Consider the following 14,415-nt stretch of genomic DNA (forward strand, 5'->3'; position numbering starts at 1 on the left):
TTTTTCTCCCTCCAGCCGAACCCGATCGATAAGACGATCGGGCACACGATTCACATTTCTATTAAGCAATACAAATTGGACCTATTAGCCTCTATTTTGAAGTTGCGCGAAGATCAGGGTGCCCTTGGCATACATGTTGATGAGTTGGACACCTGGGTGGACAGACATGATTAATGTTGTAGGAGATTCCTCTGCAGACTGCACCTCTCTGCCCGTCAAAATTGAGAGAGCCCACCAGGCTCTTGGCCCTAGACCAGGCAATCAGGCCAGGGACAGAATCTTATGCTTGCATAGTTTCCATGAAAAGGCTCTCATTTATGACATGGCAAGGAAGCAAAATAAATGGCTTTGGGAGGGCAATAGCATCGCCTTCTTTAAAATCTTATGTCTTCTACACTTCACATGCATTTTGAGTTGAGGGAGGTGATGCAATCTCTTCAGGAGGAGCACATTCAATATAGGTGGACTTTCCCATTCAGCTTACTGCTTATGCTCAAAGGAACCTCATGTGGGAAAACTGTGTCTGATGCTGTAGAGGCCTTTAAGCACGCTAACCAACTGATTCACTTTGCAGTCCCAAAAATGGCACTGAGAGCCTCAAAGATAGCACTGTTTCCTAGATGGCATAGGGCTGGAAAGGGAGGACGGAGGCTGTGTCCTCAGTCCGAGGATCCGTGGTCTGCCTTATTGGACTAGGGCTGAAGGCGATGAAAGACTTTCTGCTCTTGTAGTTTAATTCATCATGCTGCAGCAGTTTTGCTTGTTTTCTCTGTTACTAAGGTCTACATTTTTTCAAAAGGTTTCCATTTACCTCACTGTCTTACTACTGATTGCTCACTTTTTATTGCATCTTATATAACTCTTGTTTCCATTGTTAGGGCTGGGGAGGGGGGGGAGAGGCAGCAATTTTATCTTGATTTCCCCTAGGAGAGGAGGGATCTGCCATGGGGAAATGGCGGATCATACTTTGGGAAAGGGGGAGTTTTGGGGAAGGGGCATCCCTACATCTAATTTTTGGGGGCACATATTCACAAAGAGGTTACCTTGTTTTGCTTTCAACCAATATCTTTGTTGGAGTACTGTATCATGTATTTTAGCAGGATGTTTTGTTTGCTTTTCCATGGCGACTAGAATATTTTCCTTTAATGTGAAAGGCCTTAATACTTTGAGGAAGCACCAGCTTATTTCTCAGGAGATGGCTTCCTATAAAGCTGCTATTGTGTTTTTACAGGAAACATACCTGAGGAAGCGGCACAAACACCTTCCTTCCCTTAGGGATTACCCTCATATGTTCTTAACAGCCAGCTCTAAAGGTGCCAAATATGCTGGTGTAGATATCCTCAATTCTAGTTTTTTTGCGCATGAGGTCCTCTGCCAAATATCTGACCTCCATAGCCAATATATATCAGTGAAACTTAGGGTGGGTAAAGAATTTATCACTTTGGTCAACTTATATGCACCAAATACTCATCAAAATTCATTTTTTAAAATATTGGATGACATTTTACTTTCTCATGTGGAGGGATTGTTAGTTGTTTGCAGAACTAATCTCACATACAACCCTTCATTAAATAATTCTCATCAAACTCCTTCCCCTGCACAGGAGATGAGACATTATCTTCTATAATCACCCAGTGACGTTTGGTGGACAGTTAACGGCAGACCTATCCTCATTCTCGCTCTTACACTTTCTTTTCTCGTCTCATGGGTCTTATTCCCACATTGACAATTTTTTAGTGGATAAATTGCTGCAGAACCGAGTTGTAGGGGTGGGCATTGGGAATATCACGTGGTCTGATTATTAGCCTGATTGGTTGGACATTCTCTTTCAGGATCTGGATAGTGGCCCAGAGATTTCGGCATCTATATGAAAATCTCTTGAAAGACGAAACTTTAATTAAATCTATAGGTGACCAATTAAGAGAGTATTTTAATTTGAATACTTCCACATCTGCCTTCCAGGGGGTGGTTTGGGACTGCTCAAAAGCAGTAGTACAGAGTTTTTTTCACATGCTACCTTTAAGAAGAAGGAAAGAAAACTTAAGTGATCTCAGTAGTTGGCCAAAATCACCAGGTTGTCCCCTATCCATATGCAGACTCAATCACAATCAGCTCTTCATCGACTATCTTTAGCTAGATCGTAACTATAGTTAGATGATGGGCTTCTGCTTCATCAGCTGGAACAGCTAAGAAGGAGTACTTTGAGGGTGGGAACAGGGCTAGTCACTATTTAGTCCGGCATCTGAAATCACTCCACACTTAGGGCTCCATAGTTAAAATTAAAGCTACAACTGGGGAAATAGTTACTAAGTCTGCTGATATCAGGGACTGTTTTTCTCAGTTTTATGCTTCTCTTTATAGCACAGATGGGGGCATATTGGACAGAGATATTGATTTGTATCTTGACTAGATATCTTTACCATGTCTTACTATTGACACCAATATTTGGATAGACGGATTAGCTCGTCTGAGATTTTGCAAGTGCTTAAGTCTTTAAAAGTGAGAAAATCTCTGGGACTGGATGGGTTCTGTACCAGGTATTATAAACAATTTTCTCATCTCTTGGTTTCCCCATTGACTGAATTAATTTTATAAGGGGGGGGGGGGGGCTCCTTCCTAGTTAATTCCAGTGTAGCTGGAATTTCCATTCTGGCAAAACCTGATAGAGACCCTACCCTTTGTGGGTCCTACATCCAATCTCTTTAATTAATCTAGATTTAAAGATATTTGCCAGAGTAATAGCTGTGTGTGTAAATAACTTCATGCCCCAGTTAGTCCATAATGATCAAGTTGGTTTTATTCCCAATCGATTGGCTGCAGACAATGTCCGTAAAATTGTGCATATTCTCTGGTGGGTGTGAAAGGAACATGTTCCCACTATATTTTCCATTGATGCTGAGAGAGCATTTGACCTGGTGCACTGGTCTTTTCTATTTAAGACCCTAGAAAAGATGCAGTTCGGTCCTTGCATTCTCCAATGGATTAGGAAGCTGTACGAATCAACAAAAGCCAGAGTTAGTTAATGGAGGGTATGGGGTGTGCTTTGATATTGGATGTGGAATGAGACAAGGTTGCTCTCTGTCTCCATTACTCTTCACCCTTTTCTTGGAACCCTTGACTACTAGAGTGCCCTTGTCCAGTCAGATTCTGGGAGTTAGCGTGGGTGATTGTTTGAAGCATTTTCTATTTGCTGGTGACATTTTGTTTACCCTAACTGATCCGGATACCTCCTTACCAGGCGTCATAGCAGAATTGGCATGGTTTAGCACAGTTTCTGGTTTCAAGGTTAACCTTGATAAATCTGAGATCTTAAATGTAAATTTACCTCAATCTGCCTTGGTAAATTGCGATAGCAGTTTCTTTTCAAATGGGCAAAACACTTTCTAAAATATTTAGGGGTTTACATAGGTTCTTCTTAACAGATTTGTTTGTCCTGAATTATTTCCCCTTTGTAAAATCTATTGATAAAGACTTAGGGAAGTGGAATAGAGATTACTGGCTGGGCTGTATAGCTATCGTTAAAATGAATATTCTCCCCTGTTTTCTATACCTATTCCTCACCCTTCCTATGTTTTTACTGCTGCTATGTTGCTCAGCTGGCAGAAGAAGATTTGTGATTTTATATGGAGACAGAGACCCCCCACGAGTGTCTCGAGTGGTCTTGTTTCACAGTATTTCGCTGCATCCCAACTCAAAGCATATTGGATATGCAACCGTCCTCACAAACAATGGGTCTGCTGGAACAAGCAGTGATTGGGGTGATGCCTCTTTGCGCTCTCCCTTGGCAGCCTTACTCTACTTGGCATGCGCTGACTTGCTATCCATATACTTTACTATGTGGGTATGTTGCTATCCATATACTTTACTATGTGGGTATGTGGGTATACAACTATGTGGGTATGTTGCCAATGGAAAACCAAGTTAGTCTGTTCTCATTCCTAATTCTACTTTACACAGTTATTTCACAATATATCTTTCCCCATATCACTTAAAGCTTTTGGGGTATGGAAGGCTCATGGTATTCGCACAATAGATCACCTATTTACTCAAGGGGTCCTCATGACGCCTACTGCAATCTCCAAAACACAAAAGTTAGAAGGGGTGGACTTTCTTGAATATTCCCAGATTCATCACTTTCTAGTAATGCAACAGAGAGTCTCCTCCCACTGGCAGAGCAAGTTGTCGTTTGAAACTTACTTTGATCAAGTTAATAAAATAAAGGGTTTGATTGCTAAAATGTACAATCTTTAATGGACATATAACGGATACCCTTCCGCATCTTAAAGCATGGGAATTGGATCTAAGTTCTACAGTGAGCATTGAGGAGAGGGGTTCAATCTATCTTTGTACTAGCAAATGCTCCTTCTCTGCCGCTCTTTGGGAAAACTGTTTTAAACTATTGTTCCGTTGGTACCTTACCCCTGCCAGATTACACTGCATTTATCCTTCCATTAGTGATTTATGCTGATGAAGTTGTGGAGGATATGGGCACCTTCTTACATATCTAGTGGCAGTGTAAAGGGATTTTACCCTTTTGGCATGAAGTTACTGATTGGTTATCCAACTTTCTGGGAATGGGGAATATTCTCGATGCTTGCTATGTTTTAATTTCCTTGCTGATTCTGGGGGCAACTAAACAGCAGTGATATTGCCTCACTGCCTGCTGTGAGTTGGCGTTCGTTTGGAAGCGTATTGAGGTGCCTTCTTTCCAGCGAGTTATGCATCACTTGTCTCCTCATTATCACTTGGCTTACCTAACTGCCTTATGCCATAATCCTTGGCCCTCCTTTGAAAAATCTTGGGATGCTTTTGTTCAACAGCAGAACTCTCAGGGGCTGACTGATCAATAGCGATCAATTGTATATATTTTATACCCTTTGGTTTTTTTTCCTATTTTCAGTTTTTTTTTCTTTTCTTTCTTTGATGGCCTTTTTCTCTGTTTCACGTCCCTAGTATGATCCTGCTCTCTGTTGCTTGACAATTAATCATATGTTGTTTTTCACTCTGCACAGAGTGATCTAGGCAACCTTGCCAATTGTAATAAGCAAAAAGTGAAAACTGGAGGAGAATATCTTGAAAAACTGAGAGAAGCAAGGAAGATAGAACAGCAAAATCAAGAGATTGTGAAAGGATAGCAAAGGCAGTAAAACAGGGGGGACAAGACTTTTTTTTTTCAATTATAGCAGTGAAAAGAGGAAAGGTGGAAATGGGACTACTAAATTGAGGTTAAAAGGAGGATTGTAATAAGCAAAAAGGGAAAATATTGAACAAATATCTGTATTTGATGTTCACGGAGGAAAAGATTACTAAAACCTGGAAGAATAGAAATGGTAATGGAGTAGATATCGCTCCATTTACAGAATAGGGTTTGAATGGAAGTAGCAAAAAGGAAAGTAGACAGAATAAGGTGCTGGATGGGATATATTGAAGGACAGGTGTGGGCAGACTTTTTGACCTAAAGGACCACATTGGTGGCTGTTCGTAAATGATGGGCCACTGTCAAGGGGGAAAAGCATTCTCCTTTGGAGCTCCAGTTGAAAGAGTGGGGAAGAGAGTTCCCTCTTAGTGCTACCCTCAAAAGCAGTAACGGGCGGTCTCCCTCGCTGCAGTACAAAATGGAGACATCACTTCCTCTCCCACAGACCAACTGAAGTGATATTGCTACCATGGGTGTAGTTTGCCCACCTGTATCCTAGGATAATAAGGGTCCTTAGAGATACTCAGATGATTCCATTGATGGTTTGAGTTAAATCGATCATCATGACGAGTAGTTCCAGAGGGCTGAAGAAGGGTAGATGATGTCACTTTTCATTAAAGAGGTAATAGGAAAGTGGTTAGTAACTACAAGCCAGTTAATCTGGTCTCAGTGATGGATAAAGTAATGGTGATATTGCTAAAAATGATTATGGCATATCTTTAGGGACTTTCATTTTCAGTTTTTTTTATTTTGGCTTAGAATTTCAACGTTAGAACAAAAAAGTGGAAAAATGTTTTCATTAAAACACACAGGAGCAAATTTGGTAGAAAAGTCAGTTTTCCACTGATTTCTTTTTGTTCTAACGTTGAAATTCCCATGCAAAATAAAACAAAATCTGAAAAAAAAGGTCCTTATTTAGAATCTGGATCTTCATAAGTATAGTTTTACTAATCCACAAAAGCAAAGGTAGTAAAGTAGCTATTGCAAGAGATTTGGATATTAGTTCCTGGGACAAATCCATTGGTATGTTGTTAGCTCCTGATTTTTCTAGCAGTGGCTTCTTAGTATTTCTTTTTTCTAATAGTGTATATGTTTCCGAAATAATATGCTTTGATCAGCAGTGACTTAGTGAATATGGAATACCCCAAACTTCCTTAAGATAACTCTTGGAAAGATCTGCTCCAGATGCACTTAACTATGGCAGTCATAAATTCCTTTTTTTATATCCATATTTTCTGCTTAACACCTTAAAACCATAGGGGTAGATTTTAAAAGGGTTTCGCACATAAGTTATGCGCGTAACCCTTTCAAAACCCCCCTGCGCGCACCGAGCCTATTTTGCATAGGCTCGGCGGCGCACGCAAGCCCCGGGACAGGCGTAAGTCCAGGGGCTTTCCTGGGGGGCGTGTCGGGGGGCATGTTGCAGTGGCGCGTCATCCAGGGGCGTTCCTGGGGCGTGGCAGTGGGCGTGTTTCCGGACCAGGGGCATTTCGGGGGCATGGCTGAGGTCTCCAAAATCACTCCCGGGCCGGGGAATCGCGCGGCGGCAGCCGGCCAGCGCGTGCGAGTTACGAGATAAAGGTAGGGGGTGTAGATATGGCTGGGGGGGTGGGTTAGGTAGGGGAAGGGAGGGGAAGGTGGGGGGAGGCCGAAGGAAAGTTCCCTCCGAGGCCGTGCTGATTTCGGAGCGGCCTTGGAGGGAACAGGAACTGGTGCGTGAACAAAAGTACGCGCGGGTGTAGTTTTATAAAATCTACCACATATTGTGTTTAATTAAGGGATTGGATACTGTTTTTAACAAGGAAAACTTGCATTCAGTATCAGACATTTTATTTGCAAAATCTTTCATTGCCCTTTCATAACCTAACACCTGTTCCTCAGATTGCACAACCACATCATGTTGTAACTCAACTAATATCTCCAATCTGGAAAAAGCTCTCAGCAGCATCTCAAGAGTTACTTCTTTAGGGTTACGTTTTCTAAGATTAAAATCGTCCCAGTATCAGAAACTAATTCCTATAATGCATTCTTTTCTGTTCCCATCCATTTCTATATTCTAGGTCTGTGATTCATGACGTCACTGGTGATAGGTTTCACAGGGGTTCCAGTAATTACAGGAGGCTACAGTCTCAGAAAAGCAGAATGTAGGCCCTTTCTCAATTCAGCCAACCCCACAGGCAGAGCACTACCACCTTCCAGTTGCCAACTTGTAGAGGTCATTCCTCCTTCTGCTCCCTGGCAAATCTCTTCATGCCCTGGCACGCTGGCCTCCAGAATCAGCTCCACCATGCATACTTCTGATGTTTGGCACTAGAACTACATCTACATATAATCCCTGCCATGATACCGCTCTTCCCAGTCCTACTAAACTCATCATTGGAGTTGTAATAAAAGTACTATTGTGGCTTCTGACTCAGGGGAAAGCTGCCTTGAGCCTTCGAGGTTGAAATGCATCAGGGTTTGGGGCTGTAGCTGAGTCTGAGGCAGACATTACAAATGCTGATCAACACTCACCGGTATATGACCTCAGAAAACTCTCCTTTGAGCAGAGAAGTGAGGACAGATGACTGAGTACAAAATGTCCCCTTCATTTTAAACATTTCAAGAATGAAATGTGAAGGTGAAGTTCAACAGAAAATAGTGAAATTCTTACAAAAAGTGAGAGAAGACCCCAAATACATCTTGCTAGGCTACCTTCATCTTGAAATCCACACCCCAGACATTCTTAACATAAAGATTAACATGATGGGCAGATATCTAACCATGATTATACACTGAGGATCCAAAGTTATTTGTCTTCTTGAAGAAACTAACATTTGAGAACTTTAGAATACTTATATCCTAGAAAGGGCAGTAGGTAAATGGTAAATAGGATTTACAGTTAAACACTCTAGATATATACCTGTTTAAGTTTATTGCTCATGGTTCTGAAACAGACCTGAAAAAATGTAGAGAGTAAATCAATCTGCCCTTATTGTGGATTTACATTTTAAATACTTTATTGTATTTAAACAAAAGTATATACCAAAACAGAGATTTAATTTTTTCAGTAGCTGTATAAATGTTTTTATATCCCTATCTCTATCTATATACATCCATCTATGTGTATGAGATTCTGTACATAAGCTGTAAATAGTCATTGCCCTGTGGACATACATTTCCATCAAATAATTTATCCTTAACCTGCTAAAGAAACTTTGAATGGATGGTTTATCACATATATAAAACAAAATGTAAGTTATTGCCATATAATACCCGTTCTCATTGGAGCTATTTAACCTTTAATTTACTCATTAGTAGTTTGTTTTTTGTTTTTTTTTTTTGGGGGGGGGGTTCTCAGAGTCCAAAACTAATTCTATTAGCAGATTTCTATCAGCAGCACTTAAATTCAATGATATGCTCTCTTAAGACACAGTTTATTTCTAATGCCTGAATACCATACTACCAATGTGATAGATACTTCACTTCTGCCACATGAGAATGGCTCTTTTAAAACATGGAGGAAACACTTTGATGCAATTGCTCAAGTTCACTGATCTGGTGCTTAAATTAGTTCACCAATTTTCCCATTTTTTTCTTTCCTCTATAGATACTAGCAAATGTTATCATTTTCATATGTGGAAATGTGGCGGGGGCATACCACAAGCATCTCATGGAGCTGGCTCTGCAGCAGACATACCAGGACACATGCAATTGTATTAAATCCCGCATTAAGTTGGAATTTGAGAAACGTCAACAGGTAAGTCATTTTTGTACCTTATTATGTACCTTATTCTGTGATATTTTCACAGAATGTCCAAGAGAACTTTCCAAAGCCTAAATACATACAACCAAGCTTTTAAAAATCCACTCACTTGCCTGAGGCAAGGGGATAGGAGGCAAGCAGGATAGGATGCCCTGGAGGAAGTGAAAATATCTTCAGGACGGATGGGGGTAAAGGGACAGGGGAGTATGTGTGGTGTTGGTTTTTTTTGTTTGGTTTTTTTTTTAGAGGGGGAGGGGTAGTATATGGTGAGTCCATTTCTTCTCTGGCAAGTAAGTTCTGGAGGGATTTTCAAATCATTGCATATAATGAAGATACTTAAGATAATTTAAGAATGAATGGCTAAATACATCAGGATTGTAATTTGGTATTATCTAGGAACTTTTATATGAACATCACGTCAAATTGCTTTGTAGACTGAGCACAAAAGAGTGAGTACAGACAATTTTGAAAGGAACATTAGAAATAGTTATTTGCACAATAAATTGCATCTCAATGATGCTTTGAGGAAATAGATTTTAAACAGCATAGAGACTTTCAAGATCATACAGACTTTGAGCCAGATCAGTCCTATATCAGACTACCATTTCTTACAATGAGGAATTACTACTTACCTGATAATTGCCTTTTCTCTAGTGAAGACAGATTCATCCATGACCAGTGGGTTTTGCACCTCTACCAGCAGATGGAGATGGAACAAAGCTCATGTCATGATATATATACACCAGCATTGACATCAGCTTGCCAGTATTCTCTGCAAAAGCCAACTGTGGACAAACTAACAACACTTGGTTATAACTTTTAATAGACAATTACTCAAGTACTCGGTCAATGGGAAACACTGATCTCAAACAGAGGCTAACATCACTAATGTAGGAACTAAAACTGACACCAGTTATCCCTGGACATGCAGCAACTCAAAGGACCATAGAACCACAAACCGGCAATCAAGGGCAGGAAGGGTGGACTAACCTGTCTTCATAAGAACATAAGAAGTTGCCATACTGGGTCCAACAAGCCCAGATTCCTGTTTCCAACAGGGGACAATTCCAGGTTACAAGTACCTGGCAAGTACCCAAAACATTAAGTAGATCCCATGCTACTAATGCTAGTAATAGCAGTGGCTATTCCCTTAGTCAACTTGATTAATAGCAGTTAATGAATTTCTCATCCAAGAATTTATCCAAACCTTTTTTAAACCCAGCTACGCTATCTGACGTAAGCATATCCTCTGTCAACAAATTACAGAGATTGTGCTTTGAGTGAAAAATAAATTTCTCCAATTAGTTTTAAATGTGCTGCTTGATAACTTGATGGAATGCTCCCTAATCCTTCTGTTATCCGAAAGAGTAAATAACCGATTCAAATTTACCTGATATAGACATCCCATGATTTTATAGACCTCTATCTTATCCCCCCTCAGCCATCTCTTCTCCAAGTTGAACAGCCCTAACCTCTTTAGCCTTTCCTCATAGAGGAGCCATTCTATTCCCGTTATCATTTTTGTTGCCCTTCTCTGTACCTTTTCCAGTGCAGCTATATCTTTTTTGAGATGTGGTGACCAGAATTGTACATAGCATTCCAGGTGCGGTTGCACTATGAGGCAATCGAGACATTAAAGTATTTTCCGTTTTATTCACCATTCCTTTCCTAATAATTCCTAACATTGGTTGCTTTTTGACTGCTGTATTTATTTATTTATTTATTTATTTATTTATTTAAGGGTTTTTATATACTGCAGTACGTAAAGAGATACATCACCGCGGTTTACATTTAACAATAACTTAGCAACAGGCTTTACATTGACATTATTAATAGGTATTACATATACTAAAATCGATATAACAGTTTTGACAGAAAACAGGCCGGACAGACTGTGGACCATCCAATAATGTATAACTGTGGACCATCCAATAATGTATAACATGCAATTAAAATATTGATGTAATTATTAAACCTTAAAAAAAAAAAAACTAAATAGTATCTAATACAAAACAGGTTCTGAGAATGAATACAACTACTATATTGTACCGAGGATATTTCTGTTATTTAAAGCTAATTAATATCATAAGGGAAGGGGGACATGTAAGGTGAAGAAGGAGATTGAGGAGGGCATGTGGTTAGGGTGGGAAACAGGGCATGGGGAGAGGGTGGAGAATTGAATGGCATTTCAGTTAAACGGATATCATTGTGTGAATGCTAGTTCAAATAACCACGTTTTGAGTCCTTGTTTGAATTTCTTATGGCAGGGCTCCAGGCGTAGGTCAGTGGGCATCTTGTTCCATAAGTTGATTCCCGCTATGGAGATAGCACGGTCTCTTGTGGTCACGTGTTTGATGTTTTTTGTTGGCGGGGCTGCTAATTTAGCTTGATGGATATGTCTTATGGGTCTCTTAGAAGAATGGAACACAAACTGCTCTGAGAACCATTGCATCTCTTGGTTATAGATCGATTTATGTATGAGGGAGAGGACTTTAAAGGTAATTCTAGAAGCTACTGGGAGCCAATGCAAGAACATGAGAGCAGGTGTTATGTGATCATGGAGATGGGTATTGGTGATTAATCGAGCTGCTGCATTCTGTAACATCTGTAAAGGTTGAATTGAGTTTTTAGGGAGACCTAATAGTATTGCGTTACAGTAGTCAATTTTTGGTAGTATGGTAGCTTGCAATACCGTCCGGAAATCTTGTGGATGTAGAAGAGGTTTAATTCTCTTCAGTGTGTGAAGTTTGAAAAAAACATTTTTTATTGTAGCTGAGATGAATTTCTTTAAAGTGAAATGGTTGTCAATAATAACGCCAAGACTGCGGACTTGCTGTAGTAGGGGAAGAATTGAAGTAGGTTGGTGGGAAGTGCTGGAGGGGATATTATTGTGTGGCGAGATGATGATGAGTTCTGTTTTGGTAGTGTTTATAGCTAAGAAGTTTTCAGTGAGAAGCTTTTTTATTTCAGTTAGTGCTGATTCCCAGGTTTTCAGGGCATTAGAGAGGGAATCATTAATAGGGATAAGAATCTGTACGTCATCGGCATATATGAAGTGGTGGAGTTTTAGTTTTGCTAGGAGTCGACAGAGAGGTGCTAAGTAAATGTTAAACAGTGTTGATGATAGCGAGGAGCCTTGTGGTACACCTTGTAGCAGATTTCTTGGTTTAGATATTTGGGATCCCAACTTGACACTGTATGTCCTGTCTGTCAGAAAAGATTGGATCCAATTTAGTGCAGTGCCAGTGATGCCGATTTGAGAGAGGAGGGATAGAAGGATATTATGATTGACCGTGTCAAATGCCGAAGAGATATCAAGTAGGGCAAGAATGTATGAATGACCAGAATCAAGTGTTTTTAGAATAGAGTCTGAGAGGGATATTAGCAGTGTTTCAGTACTATGGAGCTTACGAAAACCGTATTGTGACAGAAATAATAATCGGTTATCATCTAGATAGTCCATGAGTTGTTTGTTTATCACTTTTTCTATGATTTTTGACACGAATGGGAGGTTTGAGACAGGACGATAATTGGCCGGTTCAGATGGATCCAAGTCTGGTTTTTTGAGAGTCGGCTTTATAATTGCATGCTTAAGTTGCGTAGGAAAAACGCCAGTCGATATAGATTTGTTGATGATGTTGGAGATGGGAGAGGCAATCCTCGTGGGGATGGAAAGGAGTGTTTTAGTAGGCATAATATCTATAGGGTGCAAAGCAGGTTTTATCTTTTTTAGAATGGTTTCAATTTCTGAAGTGGTTGTGATTTCAAATTTAGTGAGTGATGGTGACGAGATCATGGTGCTTCTGGGTAGAAGTGGTACCAGTGGAGCATGTGCAGTAAAGCGTGCCATGATATTAGAGACCTTTTCATAAAAGTAGGTAGCTAGCTTCTCACATTTGTTTTTATCATCATTTTCTGGATTGCTGTTTGAAGGTGGGGTAATAATGTTAGCAACATCTACCTTATAAATGGCCTGTGACCGACGGCCCGCAAATGCGCAGTAGAGACCAGCTCTACCGCGCATGTGCGGGCGAGCACGTCGCTCTGAGGCAGCTTCAGAAAGAAAAAAAATGGCGGCGTCCAGCGGCAGCAGCGGGCGGCGGCGGCGGTACCGGCAGCGGGCGGCGACGGCGGTAGCGAGCGGCGGCGGTAGCGACGGCGGTAGCGGCAATGGCGGTAGCGAGCGGCGGCGGTAGCGGCGACAGCGGGCGGTAGCGAGGGAGGGAGAAGAGAGAGAGAGGGAGGGACGGACTGAGTGGGGGGGGAGGGACGGAGAGAGAGAGTGGGAGGGAGTGACTGAGTGAGAGGGAGGGACTGAGTGGGAGGGAGGGATTGAGTGAGGGGGAGGGACTGAGTGAGAGGGAGGGAGTGGGACTGAGTGAGAGGGAGGGAGTGGGACTGAGGGAGAGTGAGTGGGACTGAGTGAGTGAGAGGGAGGGGGGAGGGAGTGACTGAGTGGGAGGGAGGGATTGAGTGAGGGGGAGGGACTGAGGGAGGGAGTGGGACTAAGTGAGAGGGAGGGAGGGAGTGGGACTGAGGGAGAGGGAGGGAGTGGGACTGAGGGAGAGGACGGAGGGAGTGGGGACTGAGTGAGAGTGAGTGGGACTGAGTGAGTGAGAGGGAGGGAGAGAGGGGGGAGGGAGTGAGTGAGACTGAGTGGGAGGGAGGGACTGAGTGATAGGAGAGGGAGGGTGGGGAGGAGTGGGTGAGGGAGGGGGTGGTGAAGAGTGAGGGGAGAGAGAAAGAGGGGGAGGTGAGAGACAGAGGGATGTAGCCCGTTTTAACGGGCTTAACGGCTTGTATTGGAATAAAGCACGCGGGTTGAACTGATACTGATGAATTTTTGTTGTGTAGTAATTTTTCTTAGCTTCGTCTGTAGTTTTATGGTATTTATGGAGAAGGGATTTAAATTTCTGTAGATGTGTTTGATCTTGATTTCTACGCCATTTCTTTTCCAGTTTACGTAGTTCGCATTTCATCATTCTAAGGTCTGTGTTGAACCATGGTTTTTTATCTTTTTTATCTGTGCTGATTTCTTTCGTTAGTAGTGGACAGAGACGATCAGAAATGTTGCTGGTGAGTTGATGCCAAGAGGTGCAAGCAGTATTGGCATCGGAGAGGTCTAATTTATGGATATCTTCTGTAATGGCTTCGATGATATCGTCTATTTGGCATTTTTTTCTGTATTCAATGGTTCTTTTCTTTGCATGTGTTGCTTGGGGGGTTGCAGTTAATGGAGCAGTGCGTGTCTACTCGGTAGTGGTCTGACCAAGGTATGGGTGTGCATTGGGGGTGGTCAGATTGTATGAGAGAGTTAGTAAATATAACATCCAGTGTATGTCCAGCCTTGTGTGTTGTTCCTGATACAATTTGTTTAAATCCGATAGCGTTAAGGGTCGCAAGTGTGGCATCACATGCAGGTGTGAGGGGGGATCGGTCAAAATGGAGATTAAGATCTCCGAGTATGATGGCT

At 41.6% G+C, this 14,415-nt stretch overlaps 1 protein-coding gene across 1 annotated transcript in view; it reads left to right on the forward strand.

Annotated features, from left to right (window-relative positions):
* ADCY2 (adenylate cyclase 2) overlaps window positions 1-14,415 on the forward strand; it is a 1,371,519-nt gene that overhangs the window by 696,011 nt on the left and 661,093 nt on the right. Inside the window, exon 4 of the mRNA XM_029590013.1 lies at window positions 8,787-8,936. Coding sequence (XP_029445873.1) covers window positions 8,787-8,936 — 150 coding nt within the window. The remainder of the gene's footprint in view (window positions 1-8,786; window positions 8,937-14,415) is intronic.

The sequence above is a fragment of the Rhinatrema bivittatum genome, chromosome 2, assembly GCF_901001135.1.
Source record: "Rhinatrema bivittatum chromosome 2, aRhiBiv1.1, whole genome shotgun sequence".
Classification (NCBI taxonomy): Eukaryota; Metazoa; Chordata; class Amphibia; order Gymnophiona; family Rhinatrematidae; genus Rhinatrema; species Rhinatrema bivittatum.